The 25446-nt window shown below is 40.6% G+C and overlaps 2 protein-coding genes across 6 annotated transcripts in view; one reads left to right on the top strand and one right to left on the bottom strand.

The window, feature by feature from the left end:
* Positions 1-48: 48 nt before the first annotated feature.
* On the bottom strand, positions 49-10946 carry mbd4 (methyl-CpG binding domain protein 4). Of its 2 annotated transcripts, XM_088332319.1 has the most exons (8): positions 10695-10945; positions 6638-6779; positions 6089-6561; positions 5948-6016; positions 5709-5843; positions 1318-1467; positions 309-412; positions 49-226 (listed from the first exon to the last, which is right to left on the bottom strand). In XM_088332319.1, the coding sequence occupies exons 2-8, from the start codon at positions 6751-6753 to the stop codon at positions 152-154; spliced, it is 1122 nt and encodes a 373-aa protein (XP_088188445.1). In that variant the 5' UTR covers positions 6754-6779; positions 10695-10945; the 3' UTR covers positions 49-151. The 2 variants fall into 2 exon arrangements, with proteins under 2 accessions (XP_088188445.1, XP_088188446.1); XM_088332320.1 differs by lacking the exon at positions 49-226 and having other exon boundaries at positions 368-503; positions 10695-10946.
* Positions 10565-25446, top strand: part of ift122 (intraflagellar transport 122 homolog (Chlamydomonas)) — a 42472-nt gene continuing 27590 nt past the window's right edge. For 2 of the 4 annotated variants that reach the window (XM_088332316.1, XM_088332314.1), the window contains exons 1-12: positions 10565-10977; positions 13565-13631; positions 14687-14771; positions 14843-14921; positions 15102-15178; positions 15267-15333; positions 15416-15562; positions 18086-18161; positions 19807-19998; positions 20222-20360; positions 21493-21695; positions 24566-24703. In XM_088332316.1, coding sequence (XP_088188442.1) covers positions 10934-10977; positions 13565-13631; positions 14687-14771; positions 14843-14921; positions 15102-15178; positions 15267-15333; positions 15416-15562; positions 18086-18161; positions 19807-19998; positions 20222-20360; positions 21493-21695; positions 24566-24703 — 1314 coding nt within the window. In that variant the 5' untranslated portion in view covers positions 10565-10933. Of the gene's footprint in view, positions 10978-11047; positions 11107-13564; positions 13632-14686; positions 14772-14842; positions 14922-15101; positions 15179-15266; positions 15334-15415; positions 15563-18085; positions 18162-19806; positions 19999-20221; positions 20361-21492; positions 21696-24565; positions 24704-25446 lie in introns of those variants that run through there. The other 2 variants (XM_088332315.1, XM_088332313.1) reach the window with 1 other exon arrangement.

The raw sequence follows: 25446 nt of genomic DNA, 5'->3' as shown, positions 1-25446 counted from the left end.
TGCCCCGACCAGATCACGTGGATTCCTTCTTGAGATAACAAACGGAGCAAAAGTCAAAACAAATTTATTTAAAACAGATTTATTGTCCATCCTACTAAAGGAACAGACATCAATGGCTAAAATCCTTGGTCAGTTGGTAAACTAGTAATTTTCAGATTCCGAGTGCCTCATGGTTGGCCCACAGCCAGGCGTGATATTTGTTCAGCATGTGATCGTTAGGCTTCACCTTCAAAGATGAACAACGAGAACAAGATTGAGGAGGCTCAAATATTCAATGGGAGTAATTTAAGAGTCTATTGAATACTGACCAGTCTCCATTCGTCCACACAGAAGATCCTGTAGGAATCGTTGCCGTACTTGCCGATGCCGTACAACTCGATAGGGTAGCGCCACTCCTTGCTGAGGAATTCGTCTGCCAATGACGAGCGTTCATTTGCAAAGTCAGCGTCTACTTTCTTGCACAATCAATGCATCAACTCTCAAAGACTTTGGACCAGCGAAACCTTTTTCTCAAGAAAAGTGAAATGGAACCGAGTGTCATTACTCGTGTTTTCTTTTTTCTGTGCTTGTTTGAAAGATATCATTGGCAATCAGGGTTGGGTAGGGTTACACTTTAACTGGATTACTTTCAATTACTTTTGGATTACTCCAATACCCATCTCATCAGCTGCTCCGCTTATCCTCAGTAGGGTCGCAGGGATGCTGGAGCCCATCCCAGCAATCATCGGGCAGTGGGCAGGGGACACCCTGGACTGGTTGCCAGACAATCGCAGGGCACACGGAGACAGACAACTCACCCGCTGAGTCACACCTAGGGACAATTTGGACCGGCCAATTCACCTGAAATGCATGTTTTTGGAATGTGGGAGGAAACCGGAGTGCCCGGAGGAAACCCACGCAAGCACGGGGAGAACATACAAACTCCGCACAGTAAGTCCAATACCAAATATGCTAATAAAAGACAAAAGAAACTAAATATGAATAGAATTATGACTCACAACACGTGGTAAGCTTTCTCTCCTGGCTTTGATCTCCGGCAAAACTAACATAAAATGCAACAGAAACAAAATGCAAATAAATCCAAACAGCTTGCCAACATCATTTTTGCCGTTCCATGTATTCCGTTACTCCCCAAGCCTGCACAAAATTTAGTAATTTTATTCATATTTAGTTTATTTTGTCTTTTATTAGCATATTTGGTATTGGAGTAATCCAAAAGTAATTGAAAGTAATCAAGCTAAGGTAACCCTACCCAACCCTTTTGGCAATGCAATGCAGTCTACGCGAAGATGTTGTCAAGAGCAAAATTTCCCTAACCTGAGAACCTGATGAGGATTTTGGCCCGCAGTTCAAAGAGGCCGAGGGGCTTGAGGAGCTCTGCCATGACCTTGCTGTCGGCTTGACGGGCCACCTCTGCAGACGGGTACAGCTCAAAGAATTGCCATAACAATGGAATAGCAACCTTACCTGCAGGAGACAGATCATGTTTTAACTGAAACAAATGACAAAATCTTGTTTCCAAAATCTCATTGAAGATTGGTGCACATTTGTCTTTCATGTTTTTCGTTGGACACATCCTCATTTGGGTTTCCTACGGAAGTTTCTACAGCTGCCAATATTTGCTTGGCTTATTTCTCTAAAAGAAGCCTGCTGGTCGAAGATGGCTCCGCTTAAAGGTGGTGTCCGTAACTTCAAAATATTCTACTTACTGACACCATCGTCTGACTGAAATCCTCATTGCAGCATGTCGAGCTCGTTCTGTTGCGCTTGCAAATACTTGAAATTCTTAGACACGCTTGAATAAACAGTTTCTTTTTCATCTTTTTGGGGGTATGGTTAGGCATTTAAACTGTATTTGAAATAGTCCTTTTCTTACGTTCACCACTTTCATCCTAGAATAAAAGAAAAACCACAAGCATGCACATGAAATACCACTCCACCCCCATTCTCACGCATCCTTTACTCCAGCACAATGCGCTCCGTGGCCCGGAACACCAAAGGTGAAATTATGTTAAAAGCGGGCTCGTGGGAAAAAATATCTAACGGCTCTTTGAACTAAGTTGGGCATTGTTGACACATACTCAATAGAGACATTATTTAATTTAAAACTTTTAAAGGACACCTCAAACTACGCACTAAACCTTTTAAAACATGACATATTTACCCCCCTGGCAGAAAATAGTCCTAATTTCAAAGCTTTATTTTCTTCTCCTTCCCCTAAGACGTGTTAAATATTTGAAGTAAGTAAAAAAATGTACTGTTAATGGAACAGTGTGTATTATTTTACCGCCAGATGTCACTTTATTATGTAGTGTTATCAAAAATGAGTGCACAAGGAACAATACAAACTTCAGAGACTCAATGTGACCAAACTGCACCATTGTTTCACCAGCCTTCAGCAAGGGGTTTGGGTACCCGTAGTAGCAAGATTTTATTTAAAACAATACGTTTTGTTTTTTTTAATGAATCAAGTTTTTTACCACAATAAGGTGCTAAATAACACATACAGTTCCTTAAAAAATTGCAAAATTAGCAGTTCGAAGAAAATTGCTCATCTTAAGAAATACTTTTTACAGAGATTAGAAAAAAATAATACTTGAACAATTTTATCAGCCTAAATCTGCCATGTCCAAAGTTAGGTCCAAGGGGCAATTAAAGCTCGTGATCAAATCTTTACTGGCCCATGGCCTCTGTCATAAAAGTATTAAATGTGGTCTGCCAGCTATGTTGAAAAATCGTCATTTTACCAGACGATGGCAGTATCCTTTTGGCCATCTTGCCTTTGGCTTTCTGTGAGAATTTCAGCCCACCCAATTTCCAACAGGTCGACTGTAAGTAAAAAAGGATCTCTATTGTGAGGGCCTCTTCAACTTTCTGCCTAATTTGCAGAGAGACTGCAGCTGTTTTCAAAAAACATAATAATAAGAGGCACTGCCAGACGAAACATGCTGACTACAAGAAGCTAACTGGAAACGAACATTGAAAAGGAGAAGAAACTAGAAGATGTTTAAATGGCGCAGCAGTACCTTTTCACCAGACCCTGCAAGTCAAATTGAAAGGCTACAAAGTCGTGCTACGAGGCCGTGATGCTGATCACCAAGCACTGCAAACCTTTGACGGAGGGTGAATTTATTAAAGACTGTTCAAAGAATGCCAGGCTGAATAGTCTGCCCTCACACACTTACAGCTTACCAAATTTTGCTTGCTTTCCGAAAAGTTTGGAAACCCCTGGCCTAAGTCTATAGAAGTATGATTTTCTTATTTTCACTTCATTATTATGGCAAATTATCTTAAAACATGCAAAATTACACTTAAAATAATAACACGTTTTCCAAAAGGGTAAAAAAGTTTAGTAAGGTAGCCAGTTCATCAATCAGAATTTTAATTCATCTCAGGCTAGCAAAAACAATTGCCGTGATCAAATGTAAACGTTTCTCGTGTGTACGTCAGTGAACGCGTATTGGTTACATTCTTAGGTAACATTTTCAGTATTTTTACTATCATTGTGTGGGCCAGTAGTACTTATGTGTCTAGACCCAATTTCAAAGTTTTAGAGTTTAGGTTTGAGATGTACTTGTTATGGTGGAACTGCTTTATGTTACCTAAGAAATTTAATAAAAAGAAAGGGGTCAAGGGACGACCTTTAGGACGATTGGATTTTTTGTATTTTGAGGGTTTTTCGTGCCGTCCTCTCCTGTTTTCCTTGCAAGTTTAAAATTAATCGACTTCTCCTCTACTGAGTTTCAACTAAACTTCAAACTTTTATAAACCGACTTCTTGCCTGTTTGACCCGCTTCCGGGTTCGCTGATTAAAGGTCTTTTTGGGGTCCTTGGACCTTGAGTTCTAAAAATTATAAACATATCACTCTCCTCAGGTGTAATTCCAGCGGCTTTTAAGTCTGCTGTTATTAAACCTACACTGAAAGGACCCAACCTTGATCCAGAAAGCTTATGTAAGTATAGCCCTTTGTCAAACCTACCGTTTCTTTCTAAAGTACTTGAAAAGGTTGTGGCACAGCAGCTGAATGATTTTATATCCAAGAACGATCTTTTTGAATCTATGCAATCAGGATTCAGGGCTAACCACTCTACTGAGACAGCCCTGATTAAGGTAGCCAATGATCTTCTACTGGCAATGGACTCCGGCGCTTCATCACTATCGTGCTGCTGGACCTTAGTGCTGTCTTTGACACTGTGGAGCATAATATCTTACTAGACTGGTTGGAAAAATGAATTGGCCTCTCAGGAACTGTCCTCTTATGGTTCAGATCCTACCTCTCAGATAGGACGCACTGTGTTAAATATGGTGTAATGACATCTGAGCCCTTTAGTGTTAACTGTGGTGAGCCCTTTAGTGTTACCTGTGGTGTTCCGCAGGGTTCAGTACTTGTCCCCCTTCTTTTTAGCATTTACATGCTTCCATTAGGTGATATTATTCGCAAGTATAATATCGGTTTCGATTGCTACGCAGATGACACTCAATTATATCTTCCGATGGAGGAATCTGCCACACTAAACTGTGGAAATTTAGAGGCCTGCCTCACTGAGATAAAAGAATGGATGTCACTCAACTTCTTGCACCTTAACTCTGAAAGGACGGAAATGTTAGTTATTGGTCCATCTAAATGCCGTGACTTGTTCTCAAAACTGCTCTGAACATTGACAAATGTAATATCACCCGGAGTCAAAAATTTAGGGGTCATATTTGACCCCAATCTGTCGTTAAGAATATTACTAGCACAGCTTTTTTTCCATCTTCGCACTATTGCTAAAATTCGCCCTATGCTGTCTAAGTCGGATGTGGACACTATAATTCATGCGTTTGTTGCCTCCTGTCTCGATTACTGTAATGCACTACTCTCCGTTTTCCCAAAGTTCCCCAATCAAGAGCCTCCAGCTGGTACAAAATGCGGCAGCGAGGCTTTTAACTAAGACAAGAAAGTTTGATCACATTACCGGTACCCTGATTTTAGCTAACCTGCTTTGGCTCCCTGTTAGCTTAAGATGTGATTTTAAGGTTTTGTTGGTATTATACAAAATCATGCATGGACTTGCTCCCTCATATCTTTCAGATTTAATTTCACCCAATGTTTCGTCTGGGAGCCTGTGCTCTGAAAATGCTGGTCTACAAGTGATCCCAAGAGCCAAGAAGAGCTTCGCGGGTTCGAGAGCGTTCTCCATTCAGGCCCCAGTGCTGAGGAATGCTCTTCCCCCAGAGATCCTATCTGCAACCTCAGTGGAAATGTTTAAATCTAGGCTTAAACACACTTCTACTCTATAGCATATGAATAACCTATATTTTATGTTGACAATATCTGTGTATGATTTGTTATTGCAACGTCCATTGCAGCCTGGTCATCCTGGACGGGGGATTAACTCATGTGCAGTCCCTTCTCAAAGTTTCTTCATTTTCCTCATGTTGAGGTTTTTGAGTTTTTCCATGCCCTCATGTAGGTTTTAGATCAGGGTTTGGTGTAATTATAGTCTGTGGTTTGCAATAATCTGTGGTCTGTGCAGCCCTTTGAGACTCCTTTTGATTAAGGGCTATACAAATAAACATGGCTTGACTTGACTTTTCACTAACCCTTATCCCAACTAATCAGTTGTGATTGTTACATTTCGGGCTATGATATGCATTGTATATGAATTGCTGGGATAGAAAACAAAACTGTACGTAGATGTGTGTTTGTGTGTGTGTTGAAGCATACCACTTGTCTTGTTGAGAAAAATGGTGGCCACCAACAGTTTCCATGCATTATGGAAAAGGATTTCCTGAACCAAGTTGAAAGGAGAACGGGGTGGTGTCCATTTTTTGAGGGCTTTTCTTCGAGGGGGTCCAGGACCTTTACATGTTTAGAGGGACATTTGTTCAAGAATATGACATTGTTCATTCACAATCAAGTCTTTGTTGCGAAGGTGTCATCATTGATTGATGTCAACACATTACCATGTGCAAGAAGTTTCCTGCCAAAGTAAGGACTTCTTTTCCGCTTGTCTTCAGATTTTTTTGAATCCTCTTAAATGGAAATCAACATGTTAGCACAAAGGTTGCCACTATAATGTAATGTACGGGTGAGCGACTGCTTACTGGTCGTAGACTTTGCAGTTCTTTGGGCTCTATTTTCCGGGGATACTGTGGATGGTGACTGCTCCCCATTGGGGCAAAAGAGAACCGTGTGTTCCTGACTGAGCTTGTTGTGATGGCCAGCCTCTGTGGTCTCCGCAAGTCTCGAAGAATCTACCTTCTGCAGTAAAGTATCATGGTCTTCATGCACCACCTTTGAGTCCTCAGCATTTGGGCTCCTTTGAAACTTTGTATGCTCCAAATCACATACATTTTTGGAGGAGGAGCTATCGCTTTCGAATGCTGTTGTGAGCGGAGCTAGTATTTTTGAAGCGTCTTCAAGAAAGTCCTGCTGTCTCTCTGTCATGTGTTTCTCTCCAACAGTGAGATCCTGCGGCGCGTATGTGAAATCGAATTGGCTGATGTCGACGTCTTGAACGTGTTTCACAAGGAACGCTCGCAGAGAAGCTCTGGATCGAAACTTTTGTCCGTGAGGGCTTTAAAACCCAAACAAGAGCTTAGCTGGGCACGGCACAGTTATGACAATGCAAGTAGCCGCACAAAAGCAATTACCTGGTGATGTAAACGTCAAGCTTTCCGGCTGTCTTTCCGGCTCGCCGCTGCCGGACCTCCCTTGTCCAGCCTTGAGGCACTTTGGGGCCGCACTGGCCGCACACATTATAATCCATGATGCTTGCAAGTTCGACTCGTCAGCCTTGCAAACATATAGAAAATTTTCAATCAATTTCTGAAAAGGTTCTGCTAAATTTTGATCTAACATTATTCACAACAGGGCAACCGATTGCAGACTGTAGAGTATTTTCTAATTGTTCTTTCTAAAAACAATAGAACGTGTGCATCAAATTATGAGCTAAAAGTTTTAGGCTCATCAGCGCACTCACCAAAATCAGCCCTCCTCATCCTCCCAAGTCCTCGCAAATAAAATATGAAAATTCGAGTTTGCTTCGGGCTCTGTCCCTCAAAAAGTGAATCTGTCGGGCTCAAGCTAGTTCGGGCTTTAATGCCCGCAGGCCCGGTTTGGGCTGAATATATTAGGCCTGATATTACCTCTAGTGCACACTTAGAAGTCCCCCGCTGACTAGGGACAGAAACATACTCTATCTTGTGGAAGTGTGTTACCATTGAACATCAGTATTGAGACTAACGCGTTACAAAAGAACACATTCCTGGAACACAATTACTTTTCTCTGTAACGAGTCCTGAAATGTGTTATTCATAAAATTTTGTAACTCAACTGTCATTAGAAGAATTTACTTTTATTGTCATTCTTTGTAACAATGCACACAGAACGAAATGTGTTATTCCCCTAACTCATTGAGGTAGATCATGAATTAACACATCCTCTGACTACTAAAAATTTCTCCTAACAGAATTTATAATAAAAGTGTGGTGAATTTTGGTCTCATTATTTGTAAAAAATATTGTTGCAATACACCATTGCTGAAGAAAAAAAGAAAATGTCTTGGGCAATACCCAGAAATGGAGATAGAAATCTTTGAGTGGTTTGAAGCCCATCGATAAAATAGATATGTAGTGTCTCGGACAAGTGTTTTCTTCCAAGTTCTCAAAATCGTACAAGTGAAGAAAAAAAGGATTCACTGCTTCCACAGTTTGTGTACGCGTTGTCTTTTATTTTTCTTATTATATGGATATTTTAAAGCGGTGTTATTTACTCAAATTTTTTAAACTGTTATTTTCAGAGTAACACACTGCTTTTGGTTTTTAGTAATCTAGGGGTAACAGAATTATTTTTATTATTAGGTGAAGTAGACTTCACTTAAGTGAAGTAGACTTCACTTACATGCCTTTGCCAAACAAACTGTCTAGCTTAAATTTGGTAACTTAGGATCTATCCCAATTTATACAAAGATATCTCAAGTCAAGTCAAGTCATTTTTATTTGTATAGCCCTGTATCACGAAGAGTCTCAAAGGGCTTCACAGATTGTTACACTATATTACACAAACTATTTTCAACCGACAAGAGGAGTAGGTTATTCATATGCAATGGAGTAGAAGTGAGTTTTAAGTTTAGATTTAAACATTTCCACTGAGGTTGCAGATCGAATCTCAGGGGGAAGAGCATTCCACAGCACCGGTGCCCGGATGGAGAACGCTCTCGAACCAGCAGAAGACTTTTTTGCTCTCGGGATCATCAGACCAGCACTCTCAGATCGTAGGCTTCGGACCGGGACATAGTGGCAGATCAGATCTGAAAGATAAGAGGGAGCAAGTCCATGTATGATTTTGTACAATACTAAGAGAACTTTGAAGTCACATCTTTGGCTAACTGGGAGCCAATGCAGGTTAGCCAAAATCGGTGTTATGTGATCGTACTTTTTTGTCCTGGTTAAGAGCCTCGCTGCGGCATTTTGTACTAGCTGAAGAGACTTGATTCTGGACTTCGGGAGACCGGAGAGTAGTGCATTGCAGTAATCGAGACGGGAGGTAACAAATGCATGAATTATTGTTTCCGCATCAGACTGAGACAGTATTGAACGGATTTTAGCAATGTTGCGAAGATGGAAGAAGGCAGTTCTAGTAATTTGCTTTACATGCATCTCAAAGGATAGATCAGGGTCAAATATGACACCTAAATTTTTAACTGAGTCACTCTGTGTGATGTGACATTTGTCAATGTTCACAGCAGTTTTTGAGAATAAGTCCCGGCATTTAGAAGGACCAATGACTAACATTTCAGTCTTTTCAGAGTTAAGACGCAAGAAATTGAGTGACATCCACTCTTTTATCTCAGTGAGACAGGCCTCCAAATTTCCACAGTTTAGTGTGGAAGATTCCTCCAACGGAAGATATAGTTGAGTGTCGTCTGCATAACCTGTGTCAAACTCATAGCCTGGAGGGGCAAATGTGGCCTGGCACATCATTTTGTGTGGCCCACAAGGGCTTATTATGTCAGAGCGTCTATAGATTAACGGGTTGAAAGCATGCTTTCACCAAAAACTACATTTTCCACCATGTCTGTCGACTATGATATCCGCAAAGTGACCGTTAGTGTTTTCATATCAAGGCCAAAGAGTGGATATGAAAAATACATTTCCCCAAAATATCCATTATTTAGTATACAACGTAATGAATATATGTAGCAACATTTCTTTCAATTAAGTTGCTATAGGTTTGACTTAATAATTCATATATTCAGAGTTATTTTACATGAAGGATTGGTTACATTTATTTAACATACCATTCATTTATATGTAATTACATTCATAAGTTAAATTAGACCCTTTGAGGACAGCCGTTATGCTCAAGTGTCCCTCTGTGAAAATAAGTTTGATGCCTCTGCTCTATGAGACGTAGTTGAGAGTTTGTTTTCTGTTACGGTCATCCACTTGAAAGAAAGTTCTTTAGCCTGGTTATCCTGGAAGGGGGATTACCTCATGTGCGATCCCTTCTCAAGGTTTCTTCATTTTCCTCATGTTGAGGTTTTGAGTTTTTCCTTGCCCTCATGTAGGTTTTAGATCTGGGGATGGTATAGTCTGCGGTTTGCAATAATCTGTAGTATGTGCAGCCCTTTGAGATTCCTTGTGATAAAGGGCTATACAAATAAACATGACTTGACATGAATAGACTTTACTTAACCCATTCCATGCCATAACATATAAATGCATTTTAGTAGTGTTGTACCTGTGTACCAAAATGTAAAAATATTTTTTTCTTGGTTTATTTTTAAAAACTATTATAAAGGAGTTGGTCCTGCCCATCTACAAATATCAAGCATCTGGGATTGACTTCAGTATAATAAACCACCCTTAGATCCCCATCATCATCGTTTGGTCAGTGACAGTGGAGGTTTCCTTTGCGGCCGCAGGAACGTGATCGCCAATGTGACCGAAAATGTGTAATCAAGTCACTAGAAAGATAGGGTGCTGAAAACTACTTCCAAAGTTCATGTTTCAGTTCAGTGTCTTTGCAATGAAATTTTATTTTGCAAGCAAAGTGCACTTGTATTTATGAAAAGCATTGTTTATATTTTGGAGGTATCACAAATACAATAATAATAATAATAATTTAAAAAGCACCCAAGAGAAAGTTCTGCTTGAAATGCATTCCTTCAGAAAAAAACATTTTTTCTCAGATCTGTTCTTGAAAACAAGTATTTTCAAGAAACTTAGCAATTTTCCATTGTTGCTTACTAAACAACGGTAAAAGTTGGAAACATTTTTCAAGCCTTCTTTTGATATGTCCTTAGCCTATTTAGCTACAAAACTATATGTATTTCAAAAATGAGTCCAAATTGAAGAAAATGGCTGGCAACAGCCCTCCCAGTTGAATAAAAACCTCTGGATTGAAATGAGTTAAAAAGAATCGAATTTATTTCAAATTTGTCTTTGCATTGCCTGATCAAATATTTATTTGGTATCTCTTATGAGGCACTCGCACATGCGCAGATGCTTTAGTCGGTTGGGTTATCACGTCTTGCCTTCATGAACATAGGGGGCGCTGCGCTGGCAATTCAATTTAGAAGTCACAGAATGCCGGACAAAGAAGAGCCCTCCAAATGCGTGGCTATCGAGTGGCCTAAATCGTTTAAAAACCCATATAATTCCTAGGACAAATGGATGAAACGCCAACTGTATCGTAGGAGCTTACTTTTTGACGCCCTGGCTCAATCGACAACGACGGGGGCTGAGTTGGTATGAATTAACTTGAGACGCTGCTTTGCTAAACATCTGCTTGTGGGGCTAACTATGACCTAGCGGGCGATCAGGAAGCAGGAAGTGAGTCTGCGCCTGCGCACTTGCAGTGAGTCTCTCCAAGTGAAGCCAACATGAGCTTGTGAGCGGGCAAAACAAACTGGGGATCCACAATCGGGCTGGAATTGAAAAGAAATGAGAGCTGTCCTGGTATGGAAAGAAACAACACGTCAGCATTGGTGAGCATCTTAGTGTCGCGTTTACGTCATCGTCGTTAGCAGGCGGATGCGACGTCGCGCGATTACCAACAATGCGGTTGCCATGCCAACGGCTGCGAAGCCTACTAGCTCTTCGAGGTTTAGCAACGCGTAAGACGATTGACAACCTTTTTACAACACAAACCAGTCACTCAATTCACAATTGTGGAGTAATCGGAATAGCCACCGACACTAACTTTGAAAAGCTAGAAAATTGGTGCATCAAACAAAGACGGTCAAAATCCGGACACTTGGGCCACATCCGCTCGATAATGTCATATTTTACAAGTGCTTGCATAAGTCCAAATGAAGCGGAGCTTCTTGAGGATGCTTTGGCTCCCATTAAGACTTGTACAGAAAGTCAAACGTGTTAAGTGGCGTGGAAGCACAATCTGCTGAGCTCCTCGGTTGTTTGTGTTTTTGTGCCACCAGCATTGAAATTGTTATACATTGTATTCCATTTTTCCTTATGAGAAAATGTGATTTTGGTATTAAGCAGTGGTGCGCTGTCAGAGCCTACAAGACCTCTCCTGGGCTAAAAATATCAGAATTATATGATATTAATTAAATTTTGTCCATCAATACATGTTAACCAATTCCAAATGGTCTCTCAGTTTCCTTTCATTACTTACTTACTTATTCTCTCTTGCTGCCTTTTTAAAAAAAAATATTTTTAGTAGAAACAAGTCATTGTTATTTATCTATGTTATGCAAGTTTCGTTTAACTTAGATTTTGTTACCAAAAAACAAGCCTTAGGGGCCGGTCACACAGACATTTGCGGCTGAATCACGGCCAGAAATTTCTGCCTTTGAGGCGGACGCTATTGGACGCAATGAGACCGCCATTCAGACAGATACAGCGGTGCTTAACACGAGGTTGGAAATTTTTGCGCCGCTCAATTCTTCAGAGCGCGGGTACACAGGCTTTCACGAGGGTATTGAGGCTGAACCACCTGCCAGAAATTTCTGGCCGTGAAGCAGATGCTGTTGGGCGCTGTTGGACGTTTAGAGACCGCCATATAGACGAGATAGAGCAGTGCTTTACTCGCGGTCGGAAATTTTCACGTGGTTGGCCGCGCTCAAAACTTTTGAGCTGCTCAAAAGTTTGAGCACGTGTTAAACCGCGTGCCGCACACGTGGTCAACACGAGGTAATGACGCGGAAATGACGCGGAACGACGTGCTCTGGCCGCGGCCAGGGCGTGGTTACACATGGGTAGGACGGGAAATTTCAGCGGGTAATCGTGGGTGGAGCATGGTAATAGCATGTAAAATTGATGCCATAGCTTGAAATCTTGATCTTCACGGGACTGTGTCTTGTGCGGTTATGATTTCTACAGCCCGGTACCGAGATTTGCATCCCCTCGCTACTACAACCACTTTTACCTCGTTTTATCTCACTTTTAGGGAATGTAATGGCGAACATATAACCAAAACCACTTCGTCTTGCATTTGTTGGGAATGTAATACAACTTAAACCATTCCGTCTTTGTTTTTGTTGTGAACAACAAAAGCGATCGTATTCTATTTAGAACGCTTATTAAAACAATAAAGCGAGCTAATTATAACAATTGGGAGATCCTAGTCTATATAACGCGTTTATTTAAACAATAAAGTGCGATCGTATTCTACAAAATGCGTTAACGCGGATGAAAAAGTCAAAAGCGATCGCAGCAGAATGTGCGTTCACGCGAGGGGGTGGGGGGTGGGGGTGTTGCGTAGGTGTCGGATTTGGGCACAACACTGGCTCGGGAGCTTTTATACCCGTGGTCCACACGAGAAAATGACGCAGAAATGATGCGATGAGGAAGCGGAACAGTCGCCGGCGTGTTTTGCGGGCATACCACCGATTAACAGCGGGTTGGCCAATTTTGCGCATTTTCCATCGCGGGCAACCACGGGCAAAAAAAACCCGCAAAATTTTAGCCGTGATTCAGCCGCAAATGTCTGTGTGACCGGCCCCTTACATGCAGCAGGGGGCAGGGTCACCCCCAATCATCTCTCATCAACCTTTATCCTCACAAACAATGTTGGAAATTTTACTTCCAAAAACCGGCCTATAGAGACGGTTGGTCCGCGAATGACACATCACTTTTTCAGACTGAGCTCAAGGCCTAGGTGTAAAATGATCAGCCCACCGCTGATATTCAGTGTTGTCCGCAAGTGTGGTTGTTTGTGGGCAAACCTGCTCTGAGGAGAACTGTCCTATCATGCAACCCACCTATTAGTTGGCCATAAATTTCACATTTAAATACGAGTCCATGAGTGATTTTTCCCTGAATGAATTGGGTTGATAAACTCCTACTATCTTAAATTCATAAATAAAAATGTGATCCAGCAAAGTGAGATGGATTTTGCTTTTTCAGTAGTGAAGCCAAGTCACATTTATTTATTTATTTATTGAAACCTACATAAGAGTCAGGAAAAATAAACAAAAAAAAACGCCGCATAAGGAAAATTAGGTGGTGCATTAACTTGCTTAATGATATGATAAATCGTCTAATAAATCTTTTGACAGCAAATGTTTTTCTATTTTAGTCTAAAGTTTGGGCCTGTTTATTTCCTTGCAGTGTTTATGACCTCGCCTTCAAGCCAGATGGAAGCCAACTGATAGTAGCAGCGGGCCTTCATGTCCTGGTAGGATTTGACCCAAGGGTGTTTTTTGCTTTTTTAACTACCCTACCAAACCCCAGCCTGCATGTTTTGTTCATGCTTTAATGTTTTCGCATTTCAACGATTGTCATTACCAGTCCGAGCAATAATTCCTGAGCCTTTCTTCCTAATGGCGACCAACACAATGCTTTGGAGAAGGATGCTGTACGTTTGTAAAGGGTTTTCTATCCCCCTAAATTGACCTCCATCTTGTATCATTTTATTTGTTGGCTATGTTTGTAGTCTGAATCATACCTTGCTACTTTTGTCTTTCTTCATGCTAAATAACATAGTGAAAAGCATCTTTAGTTTAGGTCATCTGAAGATCAAAAAATGGTTATTCAAGGTATATAACTTTAAAGTGGGTATTCCTTACGGCAATGTGCATGTTGTAAAATGTTTTTAGTAGCCGTCCCCAAAAAGGACTGCTAATAGGGTTGGGGCTCAAAAGCAATGGTGGGAGATAATAATGAGTGAGAGGCGAGTAGGAGTTCGATTTGAAATTCAGAAGAGATCACTGAAAGATTAAATACGGTTAATTTTTGTTTTAAATATGGACCTCTGTCTGCTCTCTAAAAAATAAAGGAGCCGTCTGTGCACTTATTGCACTTAAATGTATTAATTGGGTTGTTAGAGAGGCTAACTTTCAATTCTGCCATCTCTCTTTCCCTCTTCCCGTCTCTCTGTCTTGGTCTTACTCTCTGTGTGTGCATCCAAATATATTAAATGGCTTGTTAGAGAAGCTAACTTTCAATTTTGCCCTCTCTTTCTCTCTTTCCGTCTCTGTCTCTGTTTCGATCTTACTCTCTCTGTGTGTTTCGGTCTATCTTTCTTTGTTTCGGTCTTTCTTTTTTTGTCTGTGTTTCAGTCTCGCTCTTTTTCTCTGTGTTTTGGTCTCTCTTTTTCTCTGTGTTTCAGTTTCATTCTTTCTTTGTGTTTCAGTCTCGCTCTTTTACTCTGTTTCGGTCTTCATCTTTTTCTCTCTGTATTTTTCCCTCTCACACTTTTTGCACTGACTAACTCCTCTGTGTTTTTGACAGGTGTACGACACTTCCGATGGAGCCATTATTCAACCTTTGAAAGGACATAAAGATGTAGTCTACTGTGTTGCTTATGCCAAGGACGGTAATGAGCTCCTTTTGTGAGCCTGTAGATCTTTTTTCGGTTGTCTTGCTAACTGGGTTTTTTTTTCCCAGGTAAAAGATTTGCGTCTGGCTCGGCAGACAAAAGCATCATCATCTGGACATCCAAACTTGAGGGTATCTTAAAGTATACGTAAGTGACCCCAAATTGGGCATGGGAAGCATGGTTTCAAAAAACTTATTTTTGACTCAATCTCTGTCAATGCTGCCAACGTGTTCTTTGCCGCTAATGGCAGTGAATTAGTTTAGGAAAATTTTCCAATGTGACATTTCACCTTTTATGTGTTTTGCTGACATGTGTAAACGACTGTAGGCACTACGACTCCATCCAGTGCGTCGCCTACAACCCGGTCACTCACCAGTTGGCGTCATGTTCTTCGGGCGACTTTGGTCAGTGTCTTTTGAGTTTCTGGCATCGCCAGCATTTCAGAAAGCGGAGCTGAAGCCTGTCTTGTTGTTTGGACCCTTGCTGTTGTAGGCCTCTGGTCGCCAGAGCAAAAGTCAGTGAACAAACACAAAGTGAGCAGCAAGATAACATGTTGTGGGTAAGTGAGTGGGCCGCGTCCCTCGGCTACTCTAAAGGGGAGAGCCTATGTTGAGGCTATCTGCTCCTCCGTGTCTTACCAGGTGGACAAACGACGGGCAGTACCTGGCTCTGGGTATGATGAACGGAGTGGTGAGCATCCGCAACAAAAACGGCGAGGAAAAGGTCAAGATCGATCGCTCTGGGAGCTCTTGCGCTCCTGTCTGGTCCATCGCTTGGAACCCCTCAAAGTAAGTTTCATTCAAAAGACTGTAGGGGGCAGCAGACATGCATGAGACACTTTACCGTCAGTTATAAGATTGACTTTTGATCATTTTGTGGTAAGGATGTCATGCTGTACTCTGTCCTTGGGAGTTTTTCTTCCCGTCCAGTTTTATCTTCTTGTTTACTTGACTTCAGCTACTCGAATGGCTCTGTCAAAAAGTCAGAGCTTGTTCTCCACTTGCTTTTGATTTATGATCACTCACCTTTTTCGTATGCTGCTCCTACTAATGATGTGAGATAGTCATAAAACATGACGCTCATGATTTTCTCACAATATTTTTCCCACCAAATATGACATTGATTACCAATCTGAATACCGTATTTTCCGCACTTTAAGGCGCATCGTGTTATAAGGCGCACCTTCAATGAATTATGTATTTTAAAACTTTTTCCATACATAAGGCGCACCGCATTATACGGCGCTATACGTGCATGCTGGTTTAAGATCAGGTAATTGTGCAATTCTGTAATTGTAATCCTGTGCAGTCCTTCGAGACATTTTTGTGATTAAGGGCTATATAAATAAATGTGACTTGACTTGACTTGGCTACAGTAGAGGATGTAGTTACGTTATGCAACTGTTAGATGGTGCCGCGCTAAAGGGAATGTCAACAAAACAGTCAGATAGGTCAGTCAAACTTTATTAATAGATAACAAACAAGCTTTCCACAACTCCATTCACTCCCAAAATGAATAAACAGCTGTTTTATTATTTTCTTTGAGGTAAAGCATTTTCGTGACACATCTTTAACATCTTTGAACAACAGCAAGGCATAACATTTTACTTTTCCTCCATTTAGTCAACACGCAAAAAAACGTCTGATACTGTTATGGTAAATTAAACGTTAGTGCAATCGCAATATAGTGACACTCGTAATGTGCAAAACAATAACAATAAAGCAATAACATAATAACTGTAAAATGTAAAACGTAAACAGCTCATCCTTATGCTTCCTCCACTTCCGTACCATCGATTTATTAATGTTAAACTCTCTTGCTGCTGCTCTATTTCGCCTTCAGTTTAAACTCTGCGTTGTAAGCGTGTCTCTTAATAGGAGCCATTTCAGGGTCTTTATACAAACGCACAAATAAAAGAGAATCGTTGTTTAATATTTCCCAGTATGCACAGCGCACTTCTTCTACGCGAAAAATGGAGTCGGTGGCTGCTTCCCTTAGTTGCGAGACCTTGCAATTCAATATTGATCCATATATAAGGTGCACCGGATTATAAGGCGCATAGTCAGGTTTTTAAAAAAAAAATCAGATTTTATGTGCGCCTTATAGTGCGGAAAATATGGTACATAAAATACAAAATTTCATGAATTTAAAAAAAGTATTCCGAATTATTTATGCATATAAATTTAAAGGCGAAGTGCATAGTTTGAGGTGTCCTTTAGAATTAAATATTTTCTCTGTTGTATGTGTTAACAATGTCCAACTGAGTTCAAATAGCCTTTATATCTTTTTTTTCCACAGCGCTTATCTGCTTTTATCTTACTCTTCGGTATTCAGGCTACAAACTGCATTACGCTGAAGGTTAACAGGCAAGAGGGTTGGGATGGGAAGTAGATTGATATCATGCGCGTTGTCGTAGTTTTCTTTCATTCCAGGATGAAAAGTAAGGATGAAAGTAAGAAAAGGACTGTTTCAAATACAGTTCAAATGCCAACCCAAATCCCCGTATGGAGGAAAAGGGAATAGTTTATTTGAACGCATCTAAGAAATTCACATACTTGCACACGCAACAAAAGAAGCTGCAATGATGTTTTCGGCCAGAAGATGGCATAAGCGAGTGGAATTATTCTAAAGTTACATCCACAACCTTTAAATTTATACTTCAAGCAAAAGTATATATAAATTTACCCCAAAAATACAGGCAACACCATCTTCTGTTTTGACTACACTGACATTACCACACAATCCATTAGTCACTGTCTCACTAAAAAATATTACAGTAATTAATTAGAATTATTACATTTAATAAATTGAAAAAAATGAGTGTCTTGCATGTCTTGATCATAGCGTTGTTTTTGTTTGCAGGTTTATAATAATGAGTAATAAGTATGCAAATTGTCCTGTAGGCCACTAAGTAGTCCACCAGAGCGACTGCTTACCCACAGATACCTGTTAGGTACCTTAAGTATAGAAATTGTTCTGGAGATGAATGTATTAGAACAAGACCTAGCTTAACATGCAATGCAGTAGACATTAGCCTAGGAGGTAGTCTTAGGATCGAAAGGTCGCAGGTTGGATTTCCGGCTCCTCCGAGTTAACGAAGTGTCCTTGGGCAAGACACAACCCATAATGCCCCAGATAAGCAGATAGGTGTCTTACATGGCTGCATGAGTGTGTGTGTGTGTGTGTGTGTGTAAATGGGTAAGAGTGAATCACATTGTGAAGCGCTTTGGGAGGTGTGCATAGACTTGAAAACACTCTACATAAATGCAGACATTTACCATAAAGTTTTTTCTTTGTTATGTTTCTGGAAGGGACGTCCAACATGACATTCTAGCTGTGGCTGACTGGGCTCAGAAGCTTTCCTTCTATCAACTCAGCGGAAAGCAGGTGATTTTGCCCGGTGGCTTGAATCTTCGATAGTTTATTCCACTCTAATGCAAGGGTTGTTAAACTACAGCCTACAGGCCTAGAGATTTAATTCAACCCGCAAGTCAAAGCTGAGAGAAGCAAAAGATAAAAATAAGCCTCATCGAATCAGTGAATGACCCGCAGTTTTTATTATGTCCACACGCCAAAGCTAAACACCACCCGCAATTTATAGATAAACCACAACTGTAAATGCTGACTACCATTTATCAAACAGAACATTTGAGGAAAAAATATCCCAATTGTATGAGACCTAAAATAGAAGTCATGGGCGCGCTGTTTAAGGCAATACCTATGCAATCACCAGGATTTCTTGGGCTGTGTGAACAACCATTAAAAACTTTTTTTTAAAATCAATTTTATTTTTCAGGATATTACGTTTCATGCAATCAAAATACTTCTGAAGTAGTTTTTCAATGCAAATTATAAAAGTTAGTTACAGGAAATATTACTTTGCTATTAGTTTTAATTAACATTTTTATTTGTAAATAATTATCCCCTGCGACTGGCAGGCAACCAGTTCAGGGTGTCTCATGCCCACTGCCCGAAGATAGCTGGGATGGGCTCCAGCCCCCCGCGACTCTACTGAGGATAAGCGGTGCGGATAATAGATGGATGGATTTGTAAATAATTAGTGTATTTTGAGTGTTTCAAAACCAATTAGATGCAATGGTCCCTTTTTGAACAAATGGACAATAAAACATTTTCCCCATCATCTATTGCTAAGGTATCGGATTTAAGCCACTCTATGAGCATATAAAAAAAAATTAAACACATCAATCAGACATTTCTTCTCTAAGGCCCGGCATTATTAGAAGTAAGATCGGGCTTAAAAAAATCTAGCCAGATGCAGACCTGCGGGTATTAAAGCCCAAACCAGCCTGAACCCGACTAAATAACTTAAATTTGTGCGACTGAAGCTGGGGGGAATTGATACATTGTGCGGATCCTCAAACTTGCTACACAAAGAAAAAGAAACAAAGAACAATGATGGGTGGTTAAAATTGAAAAGAAAAGGCAGCACGGCGGCGCAGTGGTTAGCGCTTGTGCGGCACAGTTCAAGTCATGGGAACCGTTCATGGGTTCAAATCCAGCTCCAGACTTCCTGTGCGGAGTTTGTATGTTCTCCCCGTGCTTGCGTGGGTTTCCCCCTGGCACTCCGGTTTCCTCCAACATTCCGAAAAACATGCATTTCAGGTGAATTGGCCGGTCCAAATTGTCCCTAGGTGTGAATGAGCGAATGAGTTGTCTGTCCCTGTGTGCCCTGCGATTGGCTGGCAACCAGTTCAGGGTGTCCCCTGCCCACTGCCCGGAGATGGCTGGGATGGGCTCCAGCCCCCCCCGCGACCCTAATGAGGATAAGCGGTACGGCTGATGAGATGAGAGATGAGAAAAGGCAGCGATAGTCTGTATTTGTTGTAAAGGATTTGTGGTAAAGAACCATGAATTCCAATTTGTTTTGGGGGACAAAGGCACCCAAATGAACTCAAATGAGATCATTGTGATGCAAAGCGGTAAATCTTTCCATGAAATTCGGCCATAGGGTGGCCAACATTGCACAAAGGCCTGAGCAAGTCCAATGACATGTTGCCTTGCTGTCCTTCAGATTGGAAAGGATAGGAATCTGTCCTATGACCCTTGCTGCCTTAGCTACTTTTCTAAGGGCGAGTACATTGTCATGGGCGGCTCGGACAAGCAGGCGTCGCTCTACACCAAAGAGGGTGTGCGGTTGGGCATCATCGGAGAGCAGAACTCCCGGGTGTGCGCCTGTCGGGTCAAACCTGACTCCAATTTGATCGTGAGTACCTTCTTCAGGCGCTGCTTCTGTAGAAACTGAGATGGTTGTTTTGTTTCCATTTCAACACCTTTCCAGCTTGCTCTCTGCTATGTTTAGCTGTAACCCGACAAGACGACAAAAGTTTCACTTTTGCATGTGGATGTTCCAACCACAGGAACATTCTCACACTGTTTTCTTTGAGGTGTTAATGAGATGCGCTGCAACACTGTTCATTCTTGTTTAGGTGTTGGGCTGCCAAGACGGGACCATCGGCTGCTACCAACTCAACTTCAGCACAGTTCACGGCCTTTACAAGGATCGCTACGCTTATCGAGATAACATGACTGATGTCATTGTCCAGCACCTCATCACGGAAGGAAAAGGTTGATTGTATGACTGAAGTGCTTGCCTATTCTCTCGGGGAGATCCAAGAGAAGTGCTCATAAATTATTAAATACCTTATTTGTGTAAATACTGATTATAAGGCGTGCCGCCCTAAGAATATCCTTTTGTAATTTTTTTTCATATATAAGGCAAACCGGTGTTTCCTTGCCTTATAGCACATGGAATTAGAATTGCAGCAATGGCTAGGGTTACACAATTAATAATAAAAATATCTACTTATCCATTCGACCACTTGGAATGCAACGATGCATGAAAAAGCATTAGGTCTTATCTCATTATCACACTATTTTAATGTGACCATTGGGCCGGGCAATGGGAATATTGTCAGACTTTAAACCGGTCTGTGGTAACAGTGACTCACAAAGTCATTGAAAAGCGCACAGGATTCTAAAATGAATAATGATAAGGGCATTGTAGGAAGTAATTCGACCATTCTGAACTCAATGAAGGGAACTGCTTTGTGGGAAGTAATTTTGTCCTCTTGAAAGAAATAAGTAAACGCATTGCTGCATGTATTTATTATGTTTGTCACTTACAATGTTCAGTTTGAGCTGAGAAAAATTGAAACAACTTTCTTCGCACCCTTACATATCTGCTATAGTGTGATCATTTGATAAGACTTTATGCATTTTCATAAGTCGCCTGTATACCTAGTGGATCGGATGCAGCGCTTTCCTTGCCGCGATCTGGATTTGATCTCCGTTGACTTCAATATTATTCAATTTTGAACTACCATCCATATCTATAAAGTGCATGGGATTATAAGGAGCACTTCCAAATTTCTGGCCCATTTGGAGTTTTTGAATGCGCCTCATAATCGGAAAAATATGCAACGGGATTTCTTTGGATGCTTTGGATTTGTTGACTCTTTAGTGAGTAGTTATTTTGACTCAAATATAAGGTTAATTAATATTGAAGCGTAACCCCATTTTCTCCCCATTGAATTTCTCCCCATTGAATTTTTGTGACATTAAGCGGTGATGAAAATGGATTCATGGATGGAGATGAGTTATTATAGTATTTGCCTATAGTATTATTGTATTCAGTTCATTTTGATTTTATTAATTTTAATTTTTTTCATGACAACCTCTGGCTTTTTTTTCAAACCAGTGAGGATCAAGTGCGGTGAGCTGGTGAAGAAAATTGCCATCTACAAAAACCGTCTGGCCATCCAGCTGCCCGAGAAGATCATCATCTACGAGCTTTTCTCCGCAGACTCTTCGGACATGCGCTATCGCATCAAGGACAAAATCTGCAAGAAGTTTGAGTGCAACTTGTTGGTGGTGTGCTCCAGTCACATTGTCCTTTGTCAGGTAGGAAGCACTCTGCCAATCATTGTCATAATACTACTCAAATGTGATTTGTTTTTGGAGGGAGACAATCTTTAAGCTCTACAAGGCGCTGGAAATTCACTGATGACGCAGTGTAGGTTTTGCATGAAAGCTTTGTGGCATTCCTCCTAACTCAACGACTGTCAGACTTTTTCAGAAGACTGCACACGACTTAATCATTTTACAGATTTTTGATTTTTTTTTTTCAAAACTCACAAAATGTTCACTATCTTTAGCCGTCCCCCCCAAAAATATTTCACCCCCAAACAACTAAATCCTATATAAGATCAGCAACAGATCATTTTCAACTCAGGGTCTTCAATCCTCAGTTGGTTTTCCACAAAGGGTTAATATTAATTACATTCACACAAAATATGTAAATTATTGGGCTACAACTAATTTAATGTTCGACTAGTCACTGACTATGGAAACAATTTTGTCGAATACATGGGGATTAATTAAACAAATATTATGTGCATTTGGTGCAAACTCTGTAAAACAGCACTTAACGATTCTCAACAGTTTAAGATCAGATGGTTTTAATAATAAACAGGTAGGCGCTTTGCATGGCTGGCTCCCTATTGGTGTGTGAGTGTGTGTGTGAATGGTTAAGTGTGAAGCACATTGTAAAGCGCTTTGGGAGGTCTTCATTGACTTGAAAAGCGCTATAAAAATGCAGACCATTTACCATTTAACAACTGATGTTTGTGGTCTTAAATGTTTTAGAACTGACGTTTGTTCTTCAAACTTGTAGAGAAAATTTATTTCAATTAAATTGATTTTAAATAGCCCCATATTGTCTCTAGCATTTATCATGAAGGAAGCAATACTCTAAACATTTTTTAATTTTAAACTTAAATGATCGATTTTGCAGTTAATGACTATTATTTTCCCCCCATTTTATTAACACTCCACTTATTGAAACATAAATATTTTGTTTGTTTGTTGTACATGATTCAATTGTTTGTTTGTTTGTACATGATTCAGATTGAATCGTTTCTTGTACATGATTCAATTGTTTGTTTGTTTGTACATGATTCAAATTGAATCGTTTCTCCGGCGCCGTCACGAATGGCAGCCACTCCAGCAGCTCCCGTGTTATTTTCGATTGTTCTCAGTTATTTTCGATTGTTCTCAGCTTAGGGATGCTGCTGGAAAAGTGAATTTCCCTTCGGGGATGAATAAAGTATCTATCTATCTATCTATCTATCTATCTATCTATCTATCTATCTATCTATTTATAGGAATTAATCATTCCAGGAGGAAAATAATGTAGACATGCAAATAAATGATGCATGTGGTTTGATTTTATATCTAATCTAATCTAAATCTAACCTACATAATTTAATCTAAAAGTACATGTTTGTGAGTGCGTGTTCGCGTGCATGCGTGCGTGTTTGTGTGTGTGTGCGTGTGTGTGCGCGTGCGTGCGTGGGAAACAGCTAAATGGATTTCCGCGAAAAAGTACGTACTGTAGTTGTACAATAGGCCTCTGCGAGTGTCTTTAGCTGGTTTTGTGTCAAGGCACCCCCAATATGAACTAACAAAATCTATAAAAAATCTGCTTTCATCTGACGCCCTCTGGCGGCCAAATTGGTCACTGCAGCTCCAGACCACCAACCACCCTAAGCAGCCAAATCCAATCTTCTACTGGCCCGCTAACACAGAGATATGAAGGCTTCTACACATACACTTCTTCACAACTGTATTGGCTTGAATGTTAACTGAATCTTGGAATATGAACTTGTGTAAATATGTATGTTCTTGAGGTGTTTGTTATATCCATAAGCTCAGGAGGTGGAGCGCTCGTCTTGGGATCAAGAGGTCTCCGGTTCGATTCCCGGCTCCTCCAGGTTATATGTCGAAGTGTCCTTGGGCAAGACACTGAATCCCTAATGCCCCCGATAGCAGGTAGTTGCCTTGCATGGCTGATGCTGCTATCGGTCAGTTCGTGTGTAAAAGGGAAAAGTCGAAGGGGTAGGAATAAATGAGCATATGCTTTCTTCTTATTCTCTTCTGGGCATGTTACGTCAACATTGTTTTTGTTTTTTGACTTTCTTGGTTTTGTTTATCTCATGTTCAAAATAAAGTTAGACTCTGTTTGGCTCAACTATCTGATGTGCTTTGTGTTCTAGTGTTTGTGTGTCACTGAGGTACTGCCATGATACGCAACTAGTCTTTTTGTTTTCTGTAGGCAGGCTAAAATGCTCCTACACTTATAAATTTTTGGTATGCATACTTTCTATTGACAGCGTCATTTCTGTATGTTACCGCTGTGACTCTCAGCAGAGATTAGAATCATGTAAGATGCCTTCCGCTGTTGAAAACCTGTGTATGGCAACAATAGTTGACAATGGAATTCATTGTCGAATATTTCTGATCATTTTTGTAGACAATGTCGAGTAATCATTGCAGCTTTAGTAAATTATGTGAAAATAACCTCTTTGTAGTGAGTGAGTTAACAGTCCCAAAGTACAACAATTACCTCGTGGGTGGAGGCAATAATGCTGGTCCAGTGCACATCTCTGGTTCTTTTCTTGGTGTGTGTTTGACACACATACTTGGGGATGAGAAGCTGCTATGGAACATGATGGCTTCCTTTCTCCTAAATCATTCTTGCCACTCTTGATAGTGTTTGATCTTGGGCTGCTAGCCCCCACGCCAAAGAAAATCTGTGTTTATATTGGCCGTGTTCTGTTTGCACTATTGTAATAAAAGAGCCGTGGGGCCAGATTTGTTAGGTGTGATAGAATCCCTCCTTTGAAAGCGGAAACTTGAAGTAAATAAGACGCCTGATTTACATTCCGTGACATGATATAACGCCAAGCACTCTGCGCTGGTTTGTTTTGCAGGAAAAGAGGCTGCAGTGTCTCTCCTTTTCCAGCGTCAAAGAAAAAGAATGGCTGATGGAATCGCTCATTCGCTACATCAAAGTGATCGGTGGGCCGCCGGGGCGAGAAGGACTCCTGGTTGGCTTGAAAAACGGAACGGTGAGGATTGCCAACTCCCAAAAAATATCTGTCCTACAATTGTACTGGACACTGGCATCGGTGGGGTGATTAATGTTCGCGGCAGTTCCAAATTCCCTACAGCTCTTTTAAGTCTTTATTACATGTTATCCTGAATTGCCATATTTAATCGTGTGGTAAACAATGTTTACTACAATGTTATTAATGACTATAACACGCTACAGTGGGTATTTGCGCGTCACACTGGGTATTTGTATATTGTATTCTTTTTGCTTTATTATTGTATTGTTCTCAGCTCAGGGATGCTGCTGGAAATGTGAATTTCCCTATCTTTTCTATCTATCTATATCTATCTATCTATCTATCTATCTATCTATCTATCTATCTATCTATCTATCTATCTATCTATCTATCTATCTATCTATCTATCTATCTATCTATCTATCTATCTATCTATCTATCTATCTATCTATCTATCTATCTATCTATCTATCTATCTATCTATAAAGACAATTTTAATTAATCCAAAAGTGTGGATAGCATTCCATTTTCTGGGCGCCTGTTTAGCACTGAAATACTACGGGCCATTAAAGTGATACAATCCACTGCCACTAAATTTGGTATGAAGATTTACGCCCAGAAAACGAAGCTCCTGATTGTGGGATTTCTACCAACTGAAATCAGCCCGTAACCCTCAACTGGGACGCTCTTGAAGAGGTTGACTGGTTCAAATACCTTGGCTCCATAATCACAGATCAGAACCC

This window comes from Urocampus carinirostris, chromosome 3 (assembly GCF_059441175.1).
Source record: "Urocampus carinirostris isolate Australia breed hairy pipefish chromosome 3, RoL_Ucar_1.0, whole genome shotgun sequence".
Classification (NCBI taxonomy): domain Eukaryota; kingdom Metazoa; phylum Chordata; class Actinopteri; order Syngnathiformes; family Syngnathidae; genus Urocampus; species Urocampus carinirostris.
This window is presented reverse-complemented; position numbering and strand designations above follow the sequence as displayed.

Bases quoted from the DNA above. Each gene is read 5' to 3' on its own strand.
- mbd4 (XM_088332319.1), bottom strand. From the start codon at position 6,753: ATGGATTATAATGTGTGCGGCCAGTGCGGCCCCAAAGTGCCTCAAGGC. The intron at 6,562-6,637 runs GTAATTGCTTTT...TGGGTTTTAAAG, and splicing joins CTTGACGTTTACATCACCAG to CCCTCACGGACAAAAGTTTC. The intron at 413-1,317 runs GTTAGGGAAATT...CGTCATTGGCAG, and splicing joins AATCCTCATCAGGTTCTCAG to ACGAATTCCTCAGCAAGGAG.